The sequence below is a fragment of the Muntiacus reevesi genome, chromosome 1 (genome assembly GCF_963930625.1).
Source record: "Muntiacus reevesi chromosome 1, mMunRee1.1, whole genome shotgun sequence".
NCBI lineage: Eukaryota > Metazoa > Chordata > Mammalia > Artiodactyla > Cervidae > Muntiacus > Muntiacus reevesi.
Genome location: NC_089249.1, coordinates 203,688,903 through 203,712,467, shown reverse-complemented (window position 1 = coordinate 203,712,467; position 23,565 = coordinate 203,688,903). Strand labels below are relative to the sequence as shown.

The 23,565-nt window shown below is 38.5% G+C and overlaps 1 protein-coding gene across 1 annotated transcript in view; it reads left to right on the top strand.

Annotated features, from left to right (window-relative positions):
* Positions 1-23,565, top strand: part of SLC27A6 (solute carrier family 27 member 6) — a 72,598-nt gene that overhangs the window by 29,408 nt on the left and 19,625 nt on the right. The window contains exon 5 of the mRNA XM_065918174.1: positions 13,600-13,794. Coding sequence (XP_065774246.1) covers positions 13,600-13,794 — 195 coding nt within the window. The remainder of the gene's footprint in view (positions 1-13,599; positions 13,795-23,565) is intronic.

The window sequence follows — 23,565 nt, the reverse complement described above, 5'->3', positions numbered from 1 at the left end:
ACCAAAAATTACAAGATTCTTTAGCAAATTATTAGCAGCCTGAATTTTCCAGCAGATGATTTTATTCCCAATGAAAGAAAGACAATGAATTTAAATAAGAAAGAGAGTTCTAAGTCCATCTTTTCCATTAATTCATCATGTGGCATCAGGCAAATCATTTAATTTCTTTGCACCTCGGAGTTGGGGAGCTTCACATTAAAGCCTGTCTTCCTGTCTTATAAGCTCTGTGATCATGGACAAATTGTTCAGCTTCTCTGAGCAGCCCCCACACCAGTTTTTTTCATCTACAGGATGAATATAATAACAATTACATCCAAAGCTGACATAAGTATTAATGAGACAGATATTGAAATACAAATGGAGACAGATGGGCTGTAATGATGGGGTCTCCTGGAAGGGGAGACAGCCTTCTCCCAAGAGGCCTCATGAGATGTATTTGTTATTGTAACAAATGTGCCAAAGTTGTTCTAGTCTCCAGCCTGACAGGTTCCCAATGGCATCTGTCAACCCCTGATAGATATAAATAGGCATGCCAGTTTATAGCTTTAAATTGGCTCTACTGCTGGGGTCTTCCTCAGTCTTCCTGACCTCTAAATGTTAGCATGTCCAGAACTCTCAGTCAAGCCTTTCCCTTCTCTCTCTCTGGACGTGTTCCCAGCTGCAACTACCATCTACAACTTAACTCTCAAACGTGTATTTGCAGCCCTGTCATTAATCTTCCTTGCAGCTTCTCTTTTTCTCACACCTCCATGGTCACATCCTGCAGTTTCAACATTTAAATAGATCCAAACTCAAACCTCGTCTTACTGCCCTGCTGCTCTCATCTGCATTGGCACAACTTCTGCCCCCAAATCCCAGAAAGGGCGTCTTCTGAACTCCACTTTGCCCTTCTAACTTTGATCCTTACGGAGCAGTTGGACTGATTCTGTTAAAGTGTAAATCAGATTATGTTACTTCACTACTCAAATCCCTCTGATAGTTTGCCTGGAGGAAAATTCAGATCCCCTTAGCATGGGGCCATAGAGCTCTGTGGGGTCTGCTTGCCCTGCTAGGATCCCCCCACCCCCACCCCGACACACACTCTGCTTGTTCCATCCACCCCAGCCTCAATGGCCTCCTAGGTTTTTCTTCAATGCACCAGAACTCTCAGTTCCTTCCATTGAATGCTCCCCCAGATATTTGCATGTCTCACTCCCTGGCTATTCTGATCCCCTCCTCCTTCTCCTCAGAGAGGGCTTCTCTGGCCACAACCCACATTTGTGTCCGGTACGGTCACCTTCCCAGCTCACATGGACCCCACACCCAAAATCGGGTTCTAGTGTTGAGACAGATGATGTCACACGTGCACTAAGAGAATGTGAATGGATTTATTATTCACGTAATGAGACTTTCTGGGGAGAGGAGGACAGGGGCCCAAGCAGGTCAAAAACTGGCCTGAGATAGCAGAGGAAAGAGACCAGTTCAGCTTTTATTGTGCTAAGAGGCTGGGACTAGGGTGAGGGACCTTGTGCACGTAGGGTTGCTCATGTGCTTTGAACTTCCTGTTGCTGCCAAGGGAAGGAGCCCTGGCCATTCTCAATAGTTTGCCCAGATATAGGGCAGAAGAGGAAGGGGGATGGGAGTGGTTTGAAAGCTCTCCACCGTCAAACATAAAGAACGGAGTCAGGCTCTTCACTACAGTCTCCTAGTTCTCTTTCACTGCCTTATTTTCTTCATAAAACTTATCACCTCATTATGTATTTCATAGATAATTTTTATTTGTTGTCAGTTAATCTCCCCACCCTATTATATAAGTTCCAGGAAACCAGGAGGTTTATCATTTTTATCTGTAGTTATATCCTCAGTACTCAAAATGGTGCCTGACATCGTAGCGCTCAATAAAAATTTGTCGTATTATTTTTAAAAATAAAGTAACAAATATGAGAAGACCAGTTGCTGGGACACACAAGTGTTCATTATTGGCACAGTTTTTGCCTTGCCCAGACCTGAAAGGGAAGCTCAATTGCAATGAGAAAGTCAGAATTCCTGGGGAGGACAGAGTCCAGGGAGAGTTCAGAAAGATCAAAGTTGGCATTCTTGCCTAAAGGGCCTGAGGCCATTGCTGCACTCAGCACTCAGCAGAAATTATCCTGCATTTTTCAGAACATTCATTAGTGACTTATGGCAGCTGTGGCTCAGGTAAACTTTTTCTGGGTCTCCAGGGAAGATAATCCTCCCTTTTAGGTGAGTGAACTCAGTCATTTGGGTTAGAGGTGAGTCTTGTCAACTCCTGGAGCTGGTCTTTCTCTACAAGACCACTTTGCAGCGCCGCTGATCTGAGGCATTGCTTTCCTCCCATTTTCAGTTCTCCCAGTGCTGCCAGAATAGAGAACACCTGTGCAGAGTGGTCTACAAATGGTAATCTTGATTATTTATTATTTTCTAGAAAATGAGTGGAAATAAGCCCACTAGGTGTCACAGTGTGATTGGAAGGACTGATGCTAAAACTGAAGTTCCCTTGATGCAAAGAGCTGATTTATTGGAAAAAACTCTGATGCTGGGAAAGATCAAGGGCAGGAGGAGAAGGGGGTGACAGAGGATGAGATAGTTGGATGGCATCACCGACTCAATGGACAGGAGTTTAAGCAAACTCCAGGAGATAGTGAAGGACAGGGAAGCCTGGCCTGCTGCAGTCCATGGAGTTGCAAACAGTAGGACTTAGGGACCGAACAACAATGTGTTACAGCTTTTTGTGGTAACACTTGCAGTCACAGAGGTCTTTTCTTACTGTTATTTATGACTTAGATTGGTTTGTTGAACTGATGACTGTCATCTCTGATATCGTGGCTTGCCCATACCCAGACCTTTCCAAGACAGCTTGACCATGACTTTTAGGGGCAACTGAGCCTATACTGTCTTAAGGGACTCCTAAGCAATAGGGGACTCCTCTTTCAAATCCTCTTAGGTCCATTCTTGAAAAAGTCCCCTGGCCTCTCCCCTCCACCATTCCTTTCCTGCTTCAGTATAAAATCTGCTCTTTTGTGCCTGTTTTCTTGTCAACAGGATTCTTTCATACCCCGTTTGAATTTAAGTTTCTTTGTCCCTGTTCTGTGACACCCACTGGGCTTGCTGTCTGTATTTTTCCAGTGTGTAGTAGTAGAGTGTCCATGAAAGAAGCAAACTATTGGAATGTTATGGTCATTTTCTTATTACAGGACTGTGTGGGTGTGGTACTTGTACATGTGTGATTACAGTGGGTTTCAGAGAAAAGAGGTCTTCTGTTAAATAGAATCAAGATGGAAAAATCGTAATCCCTAACACATGTCATTGTATGTTCTTGATGATCCTTTACGAATTACAACATACTTTTGTTTTGTGCCTTAAGTCACTGCTTATCCAGGGCTAAAAGGCAGAAAAGATTTGCCCCTTTGTTTTCACTGTGAGTTGTTGGGGTTTGTTTTTTTTTTTTCCCTCTCCATCTATCAACAGTCTTTGTTTCCTGTTGATACACAAAATTACCTATATTAAAGCAGAACCTCCAGAGTTTCACTTTTCACAGGTATATAAAGAGGCTATTCAGCCTGGCTGTGTTGTAGATTCACTGAATAGGAATAAGCACATGATCTGGAAGAAGGAGGCTTTGTTTCTAAGAGGCATTGTTAGAGACCTGCATATTTCAGCACAGGTATAAATCTGTGACTGGGTAGGAGGTAACTGCAGTTCAGCCACTCCCTCAAATACAGAAGCTCAACAGACCCTCCTGGAAAACAGCTCCCAGAGGATATTTTGAAGAAACAAGAGCCTTGGTGCAAATTACTGTGACTCCTCCACTGCTATGGGCACATCGTTGTGATGTGTGGCACTGAAAGCCAGAGGGAAACCATCTGCTGAAAACTGTGAACCTGGAATGTTGGCATGGAAAGTTCTGACACATTGAGCAAGTTCTCTCTTAAATTTCAAATGGGATAAAATGTGTCTGTTCTGTGTACAACGAAGTGGTTTATTCTGTGTATGCACCAGTGTGTAAACACTTGAGGCCTTAATGCTAAATTAGAGTTTTCTTTTTTCATTACTACTAGTTTTCAGTTCAGTTCAGTTCAGTCACTCAGTCATGTCCGACTCTTTGTGACCCCATGAATCGCAGCACACCAGGCCTCCCTGTCCATCACCAACTCCCAGAGTCTACCCAAATCCATGCCCATCGAGTTGGTGATGCCATCCAGCCAGCTCATCCTCTGTCGTCCCCTCCTCCTCCTGCCCCCAATCCCTCCCAGCATCAGGGTCTTTTCCAATGAGTCAACTCTTCGCATGAGGTGGCCAAAGTACTGGAGTCTCAGCTTTAGCATCAGTCCTTCCAATGAACACCCAAGACAGATCTCCTTTAGGATGGACTGGTTGGATCTCCTTGCAGTTCAAGGGACTCTCAAGAGTCTTCTCCAACACCACAGTTCGAAAGCATCAATTTTTTGGTGCTCAGCTTTCTTCACAGTCCATGCATGACTACTGCAAAAACCATAGCCTTGGCCAGACAGATCTTTGTTGGCAAAGTAATGTCTCTGCTTTTTAATATGCTGTCTAGGTTGATCATAACTTTCCTTCCAAGGAGTAAGCATCTTTTAATTTCATGGCTGCAATCACCATCTGCAGTGATTTTGGAGCCCCCAAAAATAAAGTCTGACACTGTTTCCCCATCTATTTCCCATGAGGTGATGGGACCAGATGCCATGATCTTAGTTTTCTGAATGTTAAGCTTTAAGCCAGCTTTTTCACTCTCATCTTTCACTTTCATCAAGAGGATCGGGATGGGGAATACGTGTAACTCTATGGCTGATTCATATCAATGTATGACAAAACCCACTGAAATGTTGTGAAGTAATTAGCCTCCAACTAATAAAAAAAAAAAAGAGGCTTTTTAATCCCTCTTCACTTTCTGCCATAAGAGTGGTGTCATCTGCATATCTGAGGTTATTGATATTTCTCTCGGCAATCTTGATTCCAGCTTGTGCTTCATCCAGCCCAGCATTTCTCATGATGTACTCTGCATATAAGTTAAATAAGCAGGGTGACAATAAGCCTTAAATAAGCCTTGACGGACTCCTTTTCCTATTTGGAACCAGTCTGTTGTTCCATGTCCAGTTCTAGCTGTTGCTTCCTGACCTGCATACAGGTTTCTCAAGAGGCAGATCAGGTGGTCTGGTATTCCCATCTCTTTCAGAATTTCCCACAGTTTATTGTGATCCACACAGTCGAAGACTTTGGTGTACACAATAAAACAGAAATAGATATTTTTCTGGAACTCTCTTGCTTTTTCGATGATCCAGCAGATATTGGCAATTTGATCTCTGGTTCCTCTGCCTTTTCTAAAACCAGCTTGAACATCTTGAAGTTCACGGTTCACGTATTGCTGAAGCCTGGCTTGGAGAATTTTGAGCATTACTTTACTAGCGTGGGAGATGAGTGCAATTGTGCAGTGGTTTGAGCATTCTTTGGGATTGCCTTTCTTATGGATTGGAATGAAAACAGACCTTTTCCAGTCCTGTGGCCACTGCTGAGTTTTCCAGATTTGCTGGCATATTGAGTGCAGCACTTTCACAGCATCATCTTTCAGGATTTGAAATAGCTCAACTGGAATTCCATCACATCCACTAGCTTTGTTCATAGTGATGCTTTCTAAGGCCTACTTGACTTCACATTCCAGGATGTCTGGTTCTAGGTGAGTGATCACACCGTTGTGACTATCTGGGTCGTGAAGATCTTTTTTGTAGTTTTTCTGTGTATTTATATTGCTAAATAGTTTTGTGTGTTTATTTATTTTTGGCTGTGCTTGGTCTTTGTTGAGGCGAGGGCTATTCTCTAGTTGTGGAGAGCGGGGCCTAGTCTCTAGTTGTGGTAAGAGGGCTTCTCGCTGCAGTGGCTTCTCTTGCTGCGGACCACAGGCTGCTGCAGGCTTCAGCAGTTTGGGCTCCCAGGCTCTAGAGCACAGTCTCAATAGTGGTGGCACATGGGCATAGTTTCTCCACGGCATGTGGGATCTTCCAGATCAGGGATCAAACTCGTGTCTCCTGCATTGGCAGGCAGATTCTTTACCACTAAGCCACCTGGGAAGCCCAGACACCCAGGTTTCAACTGTTTTCTATTACTAAAATCATGGGGAAAGGCTTAGGAAAATAGAGCAGGAGATATTGAGGTGTTTTGAGCTGGTTTTCTCCCTGCTCCCCTTCTTTCTTTCTTTCTGTCCATTCCTCCTTCCTTCCTTCCCTTTCTGCCCACAGAGCACCTAGGCTTTGATGAGTTCACATTCTATCTCTGTTTATTTGATGTTTGACTTTGGACCTGAACTTCATTCTTCCAATGTGCCAAATGGGGATAATGCTTATTTCATAGAGTTGTCATGGTGATTAAAATGAGATAATAAAATAACCTGGTCACAGGGTACAGACACACTCCCTTGCTTCTTCTGACATGACTGCAGGCTTGTCTTTTGTTCCCGTCCCATACCGTCCAGATTTCTGCTTTGCTCTCTTTCTTGGACTCTCTCTGTCTTGGTTTCTGATCGTAAGTCTCTTTGTTTGAATGTGTCTCGTTCTGTGTGCCTCCACATTGATGCCTCTGTGTGCAGCTGTGCGTCTCTGTGTACGTGCTTTTCTCTGTCTTCCAGGATATCTGTGTCTCGTTTATATCTTTTTTTTTTTTTTGGCTTTGTGTGTGTGTGCATGTGTGTGTGTGAGAAAGAAAACATCCCTCTGTGCGCATGCGTCTCTGTCACTCTCTCTCACTCTCTTTGTGTTGTGGATCTCTGTGCTCTGTGAGTGTGTCTCACTTTACATCCCTGCATGCACACGTGTGTGTATGTGTGTGTCTTCAACTCTCTGAGTGTCTCTGTGTTTCTCTCACATGCAGATGGGTCTCTTTCTGCCTCTGCATATGTCACTGAGTCTGTGTTTCTGTATTGCTCTATTTCACTCTGTTTCTTTCTTTTTTTTTAAATTCTCTCTCTCTCTCTAACTTTTACTCTCTGCCTTTCCTCTTTCCATCTGTCTCTTGGTCTCTGCCACTCTGTGTCTTTCTTTTGTGTATGTGCCTATGTAGGTGCTATATGTTCATTTGTTCATTTAACTGTGCTTATATTTACACATGCTCTCCTCATCCTGTTCCCAACACAGCCTAGATATCCAGTGACATTTAGGTAGTAACCTCATAACTCAGGAAGAAGTGAAAGGAATTGTAATTTTTCCTAAAAGAAATCTTTAAGAGACTTTCAGACAGAGAGGAACTTCTTTAAATTACAGATGGGTGTTAGGAAGATTGAGACTTCCCAGGTGATGCTAGTGGTAAAGAACCTGCCTGCCAGATGTGAAGGACAAGGGTTCAACCCCTGGGTCGGGAAGATCCCTTGGAGGAGGGCATGGCAGCCCATTCCTGTATTCTTTCCTGGAGAATCCCATGGATAGAAGAGCCTGGTGGGCTATAGTCATGGGGTTGCAACAAAGAGTCAGACACAACTGAAGCGACTTGGCACGCATGCATTATGAAGATTTGGTTGCATTTTAGATGATTTACCACTGATTTCACAAATCACCTTCAAAAAGGACACACAAGAGATTAGGTGTAATTCACAACCTCAGACCCTGCTCTCAATTTCCATATCAGTTCAGTTCAGTCACTCAGTTGTGTCTGACTCTTTGTGACCCTATGGACTGCAGCATGCCAGGCTTCCCTATCCCTCACCAACTCCCAGAGCTTGCTCAAACTCATGTCCATCGAGTTGGTGATGCCATCCAACCATCTCGTCCTCTGTCATCCCCTTCTCCTCCTGCCTTCAATCTTTCCCAGCATCAGGGTCGTTTCCAATAAGTCAGTTCTTAGCATCAGGTGGCCAAAGTATTGGAGCTTAAGCTTCAGCATCAGTCCTTCCAATGAATATTCACGGCTGATTTCCTTTAGGATTGACTGATTTGATCTCCTTACAGTCCAAGGGACTCTCAAGAGTCTCAATTTTCATATATGCCAGGGTATGCTTGAAGTCTCCCTTTACCAATCTTGATAATTTTTTCTTCCGCACATTTGTCTTTTTGCTGACCCTCCTTTATCATTTCTCTGACCATATAGTGGGTTCCTCCTCTTAGCGTCTTTTATCTGGACCTCAGCTGCTATCTGCTGCAAAACTCTCAGGCCATCATGCCAGTGGTGACAGCTTACTGTTGTTATTACCTCAGGCTTTGCTTGATACCTTCCCTTGGTTTCTAGTCATCTTGCAGGGTCACCAGGAGAGCTTCCTAACATCACTAGGTGGGTAGGTTTTTTTTAAGGCTCATCTGAACAACCTTTTGCCCACCAACCAATGTGCTTGTATACATAAGAAACTCTTCACCTGCTTTACAATAAAACCAACTCCCCTTTATTTCCGATAAGATAAAGCCCTTCTTTTAGGAAGAAAACACAAAATGAATCTGGATGAAAAAACTTGAACTAATTTGTAGCACCAGTGTGTTGTCCAGTTTACCAGGTGGTGTCTGCTATGTGTTAATATTAAATTGTTGCTTTTCTCATTTTGTGTATAATTTAGGGCAGAGGTCAATAAGCTTTTTGCATAAAGCACCAGATTAGTAATTATTTTAGGATTTGTGGATTATGCTGTCTGGCACAACTACTTAGTTCTGCATCTGTATTGCAAAAGCAGAGTAGACAATTCAAATAAATGGGTATAATTCTGTCCTAATAAAACTTTATTGACTAAAAGAGGAAGTAGGCTGGAATTAGCCCCAGGTAACCCTTGATAACATCTTGATGGCATTTATGATAACATCTCCCTGGGTATTATGTATCTTTCAAGTAAAGTCTCCACTCCTGTGTAAACTAGTCTTTTAAAAGCCTCTGTTTCTCTTCTCCCCTCACCTCTCCATATAGATGTATATATGTGATTTTGTGTGGGTGTATGTCAAATATAATTATATAGTTTGGTCTTGCTCCAGAGCTTCATGTATTTTTATATCATTATTATAAATAAGAGAATCATATTATTTTTATTTGTATATTTCCATGCTCATGATTTTCATCAGATAAACAAAATCTGAATAATGTCATTGAAACTTTAGATTATATCTCAATAAACTGTAAAATAACTCTAATTTATATACCTTATATTAATTATGTCATTTGTATTTTACTCTTAGGAGTATATGCGTACCAACAACAGAAGAAATATTCATTCTCTTTTTCCCCACAACACTAAATAATGAATCTGTTGACCTTTCTTCATACCCCTCAAAGCATGATCTTCTGGGTTTTCTTTTAAAGGAAAGAAAAATAGAATAAATATTTAAACACTTTAAATAAATACATATCTGAAGAGTTAAATACATGAATTTAATATTTCTAGACAAAAGCCTTATCCTAGTTTTGGTGATTTTATTTTCTATATCATTGAATGACTCTGAATGAATATTCTTATTTATTAATAGTAAGCTTATATAGGTATAGACCACACAGGTTAAAATCTGTGTAATTGGGTTTGCAGACAACCTTCTTACAGGTTTTCCAGAGTGTGCCTGTTCATTTTATAATTAATGATACTTGCTAAAACTCGTCTCTTACCTGAAAAGCAGCCAGGAGTCATGCCGTACAAAAGATCCTTCTCTGTTAAAGCAGAATAAATCCTAAGATTTGCAGGACTACTATTTTATATATGAAGATGGCAGTGAAAAATCCTTGAGCTGGTTCCATGCCAGGTGGGCAGTATTGGACATGCCCATGGGAGGAGGAACCAGGACAGAATTGCTCCTCGTTGTATTTAGTGGTAGAGAAGAATCCTCTGTCTTGGAAGAAGCTACTGTGATTGAGTGACAATTTTGTTTGTTTATTCATTTTGTTTTGTTTCTCTCTCAGTGGAATATTTACCGTAAGAGTTTAAAGGCCTAAGGAAATCAGCAAGTCAGATTCTGATGTATCCACAGCCCTTGGCTCTTATTTTATTTTTTTAATTTGATTTTTATTTTATTAAACTAGTCCTTTTACAATTTTTTAAAAAATCAGATAGTACTCTCAAGAGAAAATGGTACCCAATGCTGTCAATACTTGATCTCTAGAGGTAAATATATTTAATTATTTTAAGATAATTTGGTTATTATTTACTTCCATATTTCTTCTTCTTTTTTTTAATAATTTTATTTATTTATTTATTTTTGGCTGTGCTGGGTCTCCATTGCTGCACAGGCTTTTCTCTAGTTGTGGCAAGCAGGGGATGCTCTCTAGTTGTGGTAGATGGGCTTCTCATCTCAGCGGCTTCTCTTGTGGAACACGGGCTCTCGGGCACCTGGGGTTCAGTAGTTGCAGCACGTGGTCTCAGTAGTTGCAACTCCCAGGCCCTAGAGCACAGGCTCAATAACCATGGCCCAGGGGCTCAGCTGCCCTGCGGCACGTGGGATCCTCCTGAATCAGGGATCTAGCCCAGTTCCCTGCATTGGCAGGAGGACTCTTTACCACTGAGTCACCAGGGAGGCCCCCACTTCTATATTTCTTAATAAAACATGTATGTTACTATTTCTTGATTTTTCAGTTTTATCTATCATCTGCTGCCCTTCCTACTCATATAGTCACTCACGCACATGTATGTTTCTTCTCCCTCTGTGGCACCAATCTAATTATATTAATATTTTAAAATATTTTGTTTTAAATATGTTTTAAAATATGTTGATGATTAGTTGCTTTCATTTTAAAAGTCATATATATAGTTTATTCATAGCTAACACACAATGTAATTAAAATATAATAATTTTAAGCTTCTTATTCCTGATACTAATTGACTTCTAAAGTTTTGTTTTCTAAATGCCTGTTACTAATTCATCTCAAAACTTTCCAGTATAGCTGAAATTTCTGAACATGATTTAATAACACTTCAAGTATTTTTAATCAATTTTATTCATTTTCTTCTTGAAGATATTCCCCTAGGTATCATCAAAAATCAGTCATTGTCCTACCAGATGTAAATAATATTCTGATTTCTGCCTCTGCAGATTAGTTTGGCTCTGAGATCTCACCACTTAATATTCAGGCTTGCATTGAATCTACTGTTTTCAATAGATTCCTACACTTGAAATGGTGTCTGGTTGGGCTTCTCCAGAGAGTAAGTCTCAAGTATTTGACCAATGTGCAGAGGGCAGACTCCCAGATACATTGTCTGTATTAGGATGTCTAGGAGTGCAGCTGCTTCCTAAACAAATTTGCAACCAAGATTTCTGCCTTCCTCATGTTTTTTTGTTTGTTTTGATGCTCTGTTGACACACTCTGGAGTGTGTATTGTGTTCCCAAATTCAGGCTTAGAGTTCAAAATTATCCACTCTGCTTAGTCACATGCCTCTTATCTCTTCACTTTTCAGGTTGAGAAATTACCTTTCCCATTCTCTGTGTTCTTTAAAGTTAATAGATTAAAATCTCCTTTAAGACTTAGAAGGAACTGGGATAAAGAATGTTCATTGGGCCATTTTTAATTGTGTCAGGGACATTGTGTTCTCTATCTTATTATTATTGCTGACATTATTATTTCTTGTTATTTCATATTACTTTTGTAAGGATGATGGTACATCAAAGGGAATCATGGTTTTACCATGACTAAGCTGATATTATATCCTTACTATAGCTTTTTAATTGAGGTATAATTAACATAAACATATTAGTTTTAGGTATGCAATATTATGATTCAGTATATTGTATGTATTGCAAATTGATCACCAGTGTAAGTCTAATTAACATTCAAGAGCGTACATAGTTTCAAATTTTCCTTTCCTTGTGATAAGAACTTTTAAGATTTACAGTGACCCTTGAATAGCATGGATTTGAACTACAAAGGTCCACTTATCGCAGATTTTTTTCAATGGTAAATATCATAGTATTACATGATCTGCTGTTGTTGAATCTGGGAATGTAGAACTGATGATACTAAGGACCCAGTTAGAAGTTATGTTTGGACTTCCTTCTGCATGGCGGGTCCTTGTCCTTAACCCCTAGTTGTTTCAGAGTCAACTCTGGTGGCTCAGACAGTAAAGCGTCTGCCTACAATGTGGGCACTCCGGGTTCAATCCCTGGGTCGGGAAGATCTCCTGGAGAAGGAAATGGCAACCCACTCCAGTATTTTTGCTTGGAAAATCCCATGGACGGAGGAACCTGGTAGGCTGCAGTCCATGGGATCACAAAGAGTCGGACACGACTGAGCAACTTCACTTTCTATTCTCTTAGCAACTTCCAAATATGCAATTCAGTATTGTTAATTATAGTCACTATGCTGTGTTGTGCATCCTCAGGACTTGCTTATTTTATGACTAGAGATTTGTACATTTTGACCCCCTTCACCCATTTTTGTCCAGTCCTTATCCTGCCCCTGGCAACCACCAATATGTTTTCTATTTAGGGTTTTGTTTTTGCTGCTGTTTGTTTGTTTTTCAGATGCCACATATATGTGAGATCATACAGTATTTATCTTTCTTTGTCTGACTTACTTCACTTAGCATAATGCTCTCAAAGTCCATCTATGTTAGTAAGATTTCATTCTTCTTTATGATGGAATAATATTCATGTGTATCTATATCACATTTTCTTCATCTATCTGTTGATGGGTATTAGGATCTTCCATGTCTTGGCTTTTGTAAATAATGCCACAGTGAATATTTGTTATTGCTGTTGAGTGGCTCATTCACGTCTGACTCTTTGCGACCCTGTGGACTGGGGCTTTCTTGTCCTTCGCTCTCTCCTCGAATTGTGTCCATTGAGTCAGTGATGCCATCCAACCATCTCATCCTGTGTCGCCCCCTTATCCTCTTGCCTTCAACCTTTCCTAGCATCAGTGTCTTTTCTAATGAGTTGGCTCTTCTTATCAGGTGGCCAAAGTATTGGAGCTTCAGCTTCAGCATCAGTCTTTCCAATGAATATTCAGAGTTGATTTCCTTTAGGATTTACTGGTTTGATCTCCTTGCTGTCCAAGGGACTCTCAGGAGTCTTCTTCAGCACCACAGTTTGAAAGTATCAATTCTTCGATGCTCAGCCTTCTTTATGTTCCACCTCTCACATCCATACATGATTACTGGAAAAATCATAGCTTTGACTATATAGACCGTTGTCAGCAAAGTGTCTTTGTCTCTGCTTTTTAAAATGCTGTCCAGGTTTGTCAAAGCTTTCCTTCCAAGGAGCAAGCATCTTTTAATTTCATGGCTGCAGTCACTGTCTGCAGTGATTTTGAAGCCCAAGAAAATAAAGTCTGTCACTGTTTCCATTTTTTCCCCATCTTCATGGGGTGCATTATATTGGATCACATGGTAGTTCTGTTTTTAAATTTTTGAGAAACCTCCATTCTGGTAAGGAAGAAAATATATATCAGGGAAAATAAGACTTCAGCATCTCAAATTTAGGAAGAGATTTTCCCAGATATAGGAACATAATAGCTGTATTACTCTGGGCCAGTGTTAGCTCATTAGCTATGGGACACAGTTATGCCACAGACTTACATGAATTTTTTTACTCTTTTCCATATCCAACTTACTTCTGGATGGTTGCCATTTAAGTAATAGCAATGAAAGAAAGAATTGGGAATTTGAATTAATAAATTAAGCGGAAAATGTTTTCTTCTAACAGAGGGAAGGAGAAAAGGATCATCGGGTGCGTGTGGCAGTTGGAAATGGAGCACGCAGTGATGTGTGGAGAGAATTCTTAGACAGATTTGGAAATATTAAGATCTGTGAGTTTTATGGAGCTACTGAAGGAAACATTAGCTTCATGAATCACACTGGGAAAATTGGATCAGTCGGGAGGGCGAGTTTCGTCCACAAAGTAAGTACAATATTTTCTTTTAAAAAGAGATATATTAAGATCTGCTAGTCTCTCTTCTAGACTTTATACTGTAACTTATAGTAAATATTATCACTTTTAAAAAAAATATTAAGAACTCCTATAAATACCATAGTCGCCTTTGGGTAAACCATGGTGCCATAGATTATGAAAACCTTGCCTATCTCCCATCTTTTCCCTCTGTAATATGGGGATAATGATAGTTAGTTCTTTTGTTCAGCTTTCAAATTTAATGATAAAATGTATAAACAGCAAGCATAACTCCTGATATATATTAATTTGATTCTTTTCATTTTCTGTGAAAATGAAGAAATTCCCTCCACAATTTCTACTGTCATTCATTTTTATATCACTCAAAAATTATATGTAGGCTTCTAATATATAGTTTCCTTAAAAACTATGCCAAGATATTACTAACATTTTAAAAGTAGCCAAGAAATTACCTTCTTAGGAGTAAAATACAGCTGATTTCTCAACAGCAACCATGGAAGACAAAATATAGTGGACAGATACCTTCAACTTGCTTGGAGAAAATAATTATCAAATAGAATTTATATTCAAGAATAATATTTTTAAAGAATAAAAATGAAAATTTGAAATAAGCAAATCCAGAATCACAGTAGAATATTTTATCTCTTTGATAAAATATGCAAAAATTTTTTTCAATGATATAATGTATTAAATAATACAATAAAGAAACTACTTGCACTGATGAACATATATAGGACACTGCATTTCAGTTCAGTTCAGTCACTCAGTCAAGTCCGACTCTTTGCAATCCCATGAACTGCAGCATGCCAGGCCTCCCTGTCCATCACCAGCTCCCAGAGTCCACCCAAACCCGTGTCCATTGAGTCGGTGATGCCATCCAACCATCTTATCCTCTGTCGTCCCCTTCTCCTCCTGCCCTCAATCTTTCCCAGCATCAGGGTCTTTTCAAATGACACTGCATTTAAAAACTGCTGAATATCCATTATTTTTAAGCATTTACAAAACATTCACAAAGATTACAGGACCACTTAGTGAACTCCAGCAAATTTCATAGGATCAAATATATATGGATTATGTTCTCTGATAACAGTTTAATTAAGACAGAAATGTTTAAAATAACAGCTAAATCTTTTCCTGAATATTTGAAAATGAAGCATCTCTAAATATCTATGAGTCAAAGAAAAAATTATAATAGAAAAATAAAAATAGAAAATAATTTAAGCAGAATGATAATGAAAATGTTAAACTGCAAAACTTGTGTACTCAGAGAAGAATAACTGAAAATTAATGAGCTAAATATCCATTTCCATAAGTTAATTTTTAAAAACAGTTAAAACAAACTCAAAGAATATAAAAGGAAGGAAATGATAAAGAGAATAATTTAAAGAAGTAGAAAAGAAGCATTTAGTATCAAAAGAGATAAAAGTGTAATTTTTAAAAGTAAAGAAATAGATTCAAAGTTGGTATTAATTGCTCTGATATCTGAAACTTAAAGAAGGTACAAACCATTTTTATAAGTATGTTCTTTGGGATTGTGAAGATCTTATTGACATTTAAGAAATTCATGTGAATTGTGAACAAAATAATTGGTGGAATAATAAGTGCTGATATTATCAAGTACTGCATTCTTTATGGTTAGTTTTCTTAGTGGATTGCACTGGTTCCATTAAAAATTTGCTATTATTATTAAACATTTTTGGTGAAGCTGAATCATTCCTAAGTAATTATGTAATAGGAATACAATGAAGCTTGACTTCATTGTGATTTTCTAATATATTAAAGTCCCTGTCAGACTGTTATAATGTCCATAATACTGAAAGTTATGATTGTCTCCAGTTATATTTGGAAAAACTTCAATTTTTTTTTTTTGGCAGTTTGGAAATGGAAGAAAAAAGTTCCTAATGTCATGTGAATTCTAGTCTTTTATCATTTCATTTGTGTGTTGTTTCATTACATAACAGGTAATGAGAAAAAAATTAGACCAGTAATTGTTTCATAATTATGTCAGGAAATTTGATAAGTGTGTCTCTCAAAAATTTAAACCTATCGGAGGATTACAGTTACTCTCTCAGAAAGGAGTCAGCGTCTAAAGAGAGGTAAGATGTTATAACCAAAAGAAAAAGATGAGGCAGCAGCACAAAGTTCCTGTGACCCAAATGTCCTTCTTGTGTGCTGCGTTTCCTGTTTATTTAAATGCATGAAGAGAGGTGTGTCCCATAAATGCCTTCACAGCAAATAATATAAAAAATTTGATGACAGCTCAATTGAGAGGCAGCCACATAAAAGTTGTAGACTGCCTTCTCCTTTTCTATGCCCAGTAGTTATAACTCAACCATGAGTAGCCATGCTCAACCCAAAGGAGAAGAATATAAGGGAAAAATGAAAATGTTACAGACCTAAACATCACATTGAAGAACTTAAAAATAAATAAGGCTGTAAACACTACTAGTGAGCAAGATGGATGGGATTAAGGAGTCACACAAACAATATAAAGAATAAGCAAATAATAATGTAAAATAAATGAAAGAGATAAAATGAAAACATAGACAACGATCTGACACGTGCTTAATTTGTGTTCTTACAGAAAAAAAACTCAAAGTGAAAAAAACTACTTGAAACCTAATAGAACAAAGCTTCCTGAAAAGAAAGATTTGAATGTTTAGCAAAAAGAGCTCATATTTCAGGGGTGGAATATATGGTACAGAATGATTATCAGAAAATATTTTCTGGTGAAATTACTGAATGTAAATTGAAGAACCATAAGCAGATACTAAGGCAGAAAAAGCAAAAGATGTACAAAGTAGAGGGTGAAGATGGGAAATGGCTCAAGCATCTTTCAAAATGAAAACATCACACCCAGTTCCCCCCAAAGGGAAAGTAATGTTTTCAGCTAAGAATGCTAGTTTAACGAAGTTGTCCTGAAAGTCCAAATGCAAAAAAGTGGCATCCTCAAACTTTTAAGAAATCAGATAATGTAATTCCTATGTACTTACAGGAATATACTACTGCTTTATATTCACTAAATGAAAAATTCTGGTGAATATGAAGATAAAGCAGTCTTTAGAAATGAAGGAACCACCTTCTAGTAAAAGGTTTGATTGAATCCATTTAAATGTAGAAGATTTAAAACTCTTGAATTATGTTTGTAAATGGAATGTAAATATAAATCCTGACAACATAGAAATATCTATAACTAACAAAAATGGGGATTGGGTGGGAAGAAAGAAGAAGGTATAAGTGCTAATTATCTCATCTTTCATGGTGGTAAATTCGTAGATACAAAAAGTAAAGTTTGAGATTTGGTAAAAAGACTTCTTTCCTTCACATTTGTATAAACATTTTTATTGTCTTAAAGTAAACATCTTTTGAGCTTCCCTGGTGGCTCAGACAGTAAAGAATCTGCCTGCAATGCAGAAGACCCAAATTCTATCCCTGGGTTGGCATGATCCCCTGGAGAAGGGCATGGCAACCCACTCCAGTATTCTTGCCTGGAGAATCGCATGGGAGAAAGGAGCCTGGAGGGCTGCAGTCCATAGGGTTGCAAAGAGTCTGACAAGACTGAGCAACTAACACTTTTACTTTAAAGCATCTTTTAGAGACTAGGAAATTTAGCCAACTGTGAAGTTAGAAAAAAATTCACTCAGGACCATCTTCACACCTGACTTCAGTTGCAGTTGGAGGTCCCTAAGACCACCTTGCTTGGAAAATCCCATGGACGGAGGAGCCTGGTAGGCTGCAGTCCATGCGGTCACACAGAGTCAGACACGATTGAGAGACTTCACTTTCACTTTTCACTTTCATGCATTGGAGAAGGAAATGGCAACCCACTCCAGTGTTCTTGCCTGGAGAATCCCAGGGATGGGGGAGCCTGGTGGGCTGCCGTCTATGAGGTCGCACAGAGTCAGACACGACTGAAGTGACTTAGCAGCAGCAGCAAGACCACCTTTAATAATTTTTGATAATTCACTACAGAAAACTCATGAAAAGTTGATATAATAGTTACATGTATTTCCAGGTCAGGAAGCTTACCCAGTCTTGATGTCCAGAGTTTTTTGGGGGAGTGGGGGTGCTCAATCATTTAAATCTAGTTGGCTGCCTCTATGGTTAGCGTCCATCACTTGTCCTTCAGGAGGTCAAGATGTGTGAATACAAACCTCTATCCTACAAAACATTATTGACCTGGCTCAGAGACCCACTCTCAACAGTGTAGTTACAATCTGGCTACCCAAGGCCCTTAGGCAAATAACAATAGTACTAACCTTCATGATATTGCAGGAGCTTAAGAGATTATCCCATCCCTCTGGGTTGTCCCAGTGAACTGACTTTGAGTGTCCTGTTTCATGCATCAAACTTGGATAGGTGATCTATTTCACATATGGTAATATACCTGTTTCAGTGCTATTCTCTCAAATCATCCCATCCTCGCCTTCTCCCACAAGTCCAAAAGTCTGTTCTTTATATCTGTGTCTCTCTTGCTGTCTTGCATATAGGGTCATCATTACCATCTTTCTAAATTCCATATATATGCATTAATATACTGTATTGGTGTTTTTCTTTCTGACTTAATTCACTCTGTATAATAGGCTTCAGTTTCATCCACTTCATTAGAACTGATTCAAATGTGTTCTTTTTAATAACTGAATAATATTCCATTGTGTATGTACCACTACTTTCTTATCCATTCATCTGCTGATGGACACCTAGGTTGCTTCCATGTCCTAGCTATTGTCAGCAGGGCTGTAAGGAACACCAGGATACATGAGTCTCTTTCAATTCTAGTTTCCTCAGTGTGTATGCCCAGCAGTGGGATTGCTGGGTCTTATGGCAGTTCTATTTTCAGTTTTTTTTAAGGAATCTCCACATTGTTCTCCATCATGGCTTATTAGTTTGTATTCCCATCAACAGTGTAAGAGTGTTCCCTTTCCTCCACACCCTCTCCAGCATTTACTGTTTGTAGACTTTTTGATAGCAGACATTCTGAAATGGTACTGGCGTGAGATGGTACCTCATTGTGGTTTTGATTTGCATTTCTCTGTTGATCAGTGATGTTGAGCATTTTTTCATGTATTTGTTAGTCATCTGTACGTCTTCTTTGGAGAAATGTCTCTTTAGTTCTTTAGTCCATTTTTGGATTGGGCCATTTATTTTTCTGGTATTCAGTTGCATGAGCTGCTTGTATATTTTTGAGATTAACTCTTTGTCAGTTGCTTCATTTGTTATTATCTTCTCCCACTCTGAAGTTGTCTTTTCACCTTGCTTATAGTTTCTTACATTGTGCAAAAGTTTTTAAGTTTAATTAGGTCCCATTTGTTTATTTTTGCTTTTATTTCAATCACTCTGGGAGGTGGGTCATCGAGGATCCTGCTGTGATTTATGTCGGAGAGTGTTTTGCCTATGTTTTCCTCTAGGAGTTTTATAGTTTCTGGTCTTACATTTAGATCTTTAATTCATTTTGAGTTTATTTTTGTGTATGGTGTTAGAAAGTGTTCTAGTTTCATTCTTTTACAGGCAGTTGACCAGTTTTCCCAGCACCACTTGTTAAAGAGATTGTCTTTTCTCCATTGTATAGTTTTGCCTCCTTTGTCAAAGATAAGCTGTCCATAGGTGCGTGGATTTATCTCTGGGCTTTCTATTTTGTTCCACTGATCCATATTTCTGTCTTTGTGCCAGTACCATACTGTCTTGATGACTGTAGCTTTGTAGTATAGCTTCAAGTCAGACAGATAGATTCCTCCAGCTCCATTCTTCTCACTCAAGATTGCTTTGGCTATTTGAGAATTTTTGTATTTCCATACAAATTGTGAAATTATTTATTCTAGTTTGTGAAAAATGCCAGTGGTAGCTTGATATGGGTTGCATTGAATCTATAGATTGCTTTAGGTAGTATACTCATTTGCACTATATTGATTCTTCCAATCCATGAACATGATATATTTCTCCATCTCTTTGTGACATCTTTGATTTATTTCATCAGTGTTTTATAGTTTTCTATATATGTCTTTTGTTTTTTAGGTAGATTTATTCATAAGTATTTTATTCTTTTCATCGCATTGGTGAATGTGATTGTTTCTTTAATTTCTCTTTATGTTTTCTCATTGTTAGTGTTTAGGAATGCAAGGGATTTCTGTGTATTAATTTTATATCCTGAAAATTTACTATATTCATTGATTAGCTCTAGTAATTTTCTGGTGGTGTCTTTAGGGTCTTCTATGTAAAGGATCATGTCATCTTCAAAAAGTGAGAGTTTTACTTCTTCTTTTCCAATATGGATTCCTTTTTATTTCGTTAACTTCTCTGATTGCTGTGGCTAAAACTTCCAAAATTATGTTAAATGTAGTGGTGAGAGTGGACACCCTTGTCTTGTTCCTGATTTTAGGGGAAATGCTTTCAATTTTTTTGCCATTGAGGATAATGTTTGCTGTGGGTTTATCATATATGTCTTTTATTATGTTGAGATATGTTCCTTCTATGCCTGCTTTCTGGAGAGTTTTTATCATAAATGAATTATGTCAAAGGCTTTCTCTGCATCTACTGAGATAATCACATGGTTTTTATCCTTAAATTTGTTAATGTGGTGTATCACATTGATTGATTTGTGAATACTGAAGAATCCTTGAATCTCTGAGATAAAGCCCAGTTGGTCATGATGTATGATCTTTTTAGTATATAGTTGGATTCTGTTTGCTAGAATTTTGTTGAGGACTTTTGCATCTATGTTCATCAGTGATATTGACCTGTAGTTTTCTTTTTTGTGTGGCATCTTTGTCTGGTTATGGTATTTGGGTGATGGTGGCCTCATTGAATGAGTTTGGGAGTTTACCTTCCTCTGCAATTTTCTGGAAGAGTTTGAGTAGCATAGGTGTTAACTCTTCTCTAACTCCATCTGGCTCTGGATTTTTATTTGTTGGGTGATTTTTTATTACAGTTTCTATTTCCATGCTTGTGATGGATCTTGTAAGATTTTCTGTTTCTTTCTGACGCAGTTTTGGAAGGTTATTCTTTTCTAAGAATTTGTCCATCTCTTCCAGGTTGTCCATTTTATTGGCATTATAGCTGCTGATAGTAGTCTTTTCTGATCCTTTGTATTTCTGCATTGTCTGTTGTGATTTCTCCATTTTCATTTCTAATTTTGTTGATTTGGTTCTTCTCTCTTTTTTCTTGTTGAATCTGGCTAATGGTTTGTCTATTTTATACATCTTTTCAAAGAACCAGCTTTTAGTTTTGTTGATTTTTGTTATAGTCTCCTTTGTTTCTTTTTCATTTATTTCTGCCCTAATTTTTATGATTTCTTTCCTTCTACTAACCCTGGGGTTCTTCATTTCTTCTTTTTCTAATTGCTTTAGGTGTAAATTTAGGTTATTTATTTGATTTTTCTCTTGTTTCTTGAGGTAAGCTTGTAATGCTATGAACCTTCCCCTTAGCACTGTTTTTACTGAATCCCATAGGTTTTGGGTTGTTATGTTTTCCTTTTCATTTGTTTCTATGCATATTTTGATTTCCTTTTTGGTTTCTTCCATGATTTGTTGGTTATTCAGAAGCATGTTATTTAGCCTCCATATGTTTTTATTTTTAATAGTTTTTTCCTGTAGCTGACATGTAGTCTTACCACATTGTGATCAGAAAAGATGCTTGAAATGATTTCAGTTTTTTTGAATTTAACAAGGTTAGATTTATGGCCCAGGATGTGATCTATCCTAGAGAATATTCTGTGTGCATTTGAGAAAAAGATGCAATTCATTGTTTTGGGGTGAAATGTCCTATAGATATCAATTAGGTCTAACTGATCCATTGTATCATTTAAAGTTTGTGTTTCCTTGCTAATTTTCTATTTGGTTGTTCTATTGGGGTATTAAAGTCTCCCATTATTATTGTGTTACTGTTAATTTCCCCTTTTATACTTTTAAGCATTTGCCTTTCGTATTGAGGTGCTCCTATGTTGGGTGCATATATATTTATAATTGTTACATTTTCTTCTTGGATTGATCCTTTGATCATTATGTAGTGTCCTTCTTTGTCTCTTTTCACAGCCTTTATTTCAAAGTCTATTTTATCTGATACGAGTACTGCTACTTCTCCTTTCTTTTGATCTCTGTCTGCGTGAAATATCTTTTTCCAGCCCTTCACTTTCAGTTTGTATGTGTCCCTTGGTTTGAGGTGGGTCTCTTGTAGGCAACATATATAAGGGTCTTGCTTTTATATCCATTCAGCCAGTCTTTGTCTTTTGGTTGGGGCATTCAACCCATTTTAAGGTAATTATTGATAAGTATGATCTCATTGCCATTTACTTTGTTGTTTTGAGTTTGAGTTTATAAACCTTTTCTGTGTTTCCTATCTAGAGAAGATCATTTAGCATTTGTTGAAGAGCTGGTTTGGTGGTGCTGAATTCTCTCAGCATTTGCCTGTCTGGAAAGCTTTTGATTTCTCCTTCATATTTGAATGAGATCCTTGCTGGGTATAGTAATCTGGGTTGTAGGTTTTTCTCTTCCATGACTTTAAGTATGTCCTGACATTCCCTTCTGGCCTGAAGAGTTTCTATTGAAAGATCAGCTGTTATCCTTATGGGGATCCCCGTGTGTGTTGTTTGTTGCTTTTCCCTTGCTGCTTTTAATATTTTCTCTTTGTGTTTGATCTTCATTAGTTTAATATGTGTCTTGGGGTGTTTTGCCTTGGGCTTAACCTGTTTGGGACTCTCTGGATTTCTTGGACTTGGGTGGCTATTTTCCTCCCCATTTTAGGGAAAGTGAAATGAAGTGAAAGTGAAAGTCACTCAGTCGTGTCTGACTGTTTGCGAACCCATGGACTGTAGAGACCATGGAATTCTCCAAGCCAGAATACTGGAGTGGGTAACCTTTCCCTTCTCCAGGGGATCTTCCCAACCCAGGGATCAAACCCAGGTCTCCCGCATTGCAGGTGGATTCTTTACCAACTGAGCCACAAGGGAAGCCCAAGAATACTGGAGTGGGTAGCCTATCCCTTCTCAATTGGATCTTCCTGACCAGGAAATGAACCAGGTTCTCCTGCATTGCAGGCAGATTCTTTACCAACTGATCTTTGATTCTTTACCAACTGATCTATTTTAGAGAAAATACTTGATGAGATAATTTCATACTTGATGAAAAAAAAGTCTTAGGGAACTTTTTAACTATTACCACTTAAAGTATTTTCTTATGCCTTTTCTCTTTATCTTCTTCTTCTGGGACTCCTATGATTCGAATGTTGGGGTGTTTAACATTGTCCCAGAGGTCTCTGAGGTTGTCCTTATTTCTTTTCATTCTTTTTTCTGTTTTCCTCTCTGCTTCATTTATTTACACCATTCTACTTTCCACCTCACTTATCCTATCTTCTGCCTCAGTTATTCTACTATTGATTCCCTAGTGTTTTTGATCCCAGTTATTGCATTATTCATTATTGATTGACTCTTCATTATTTCTTCTAGGTCCTTGTTAAACATTTCTTGCATCTTCCCAATCCTGTCTCTAATCTATTTATCTGTAACTCCATTTTGTTTTCAAGACTTTGGGTCATCCTTACAATCATTATTCTGAATTCTTTTTCAGGTAGACTCACTATCTCCTCCTCTTTTGTTTGGTTTGGTGGGCATTTATCATGTTCCTTTCTCTGCTGAATATTTCTCTGCCTTTTCATTTTGTTTAGATTGCTGTGTTTGGGGTGCCCTTTCTGTAGGCTGGAGGTTTGTGGTTCCTCTTTACTGTGGAGCCTGCTCCTTGTGGGTGGGGTTGGATTAGTGGCTTGTCAAGGTTT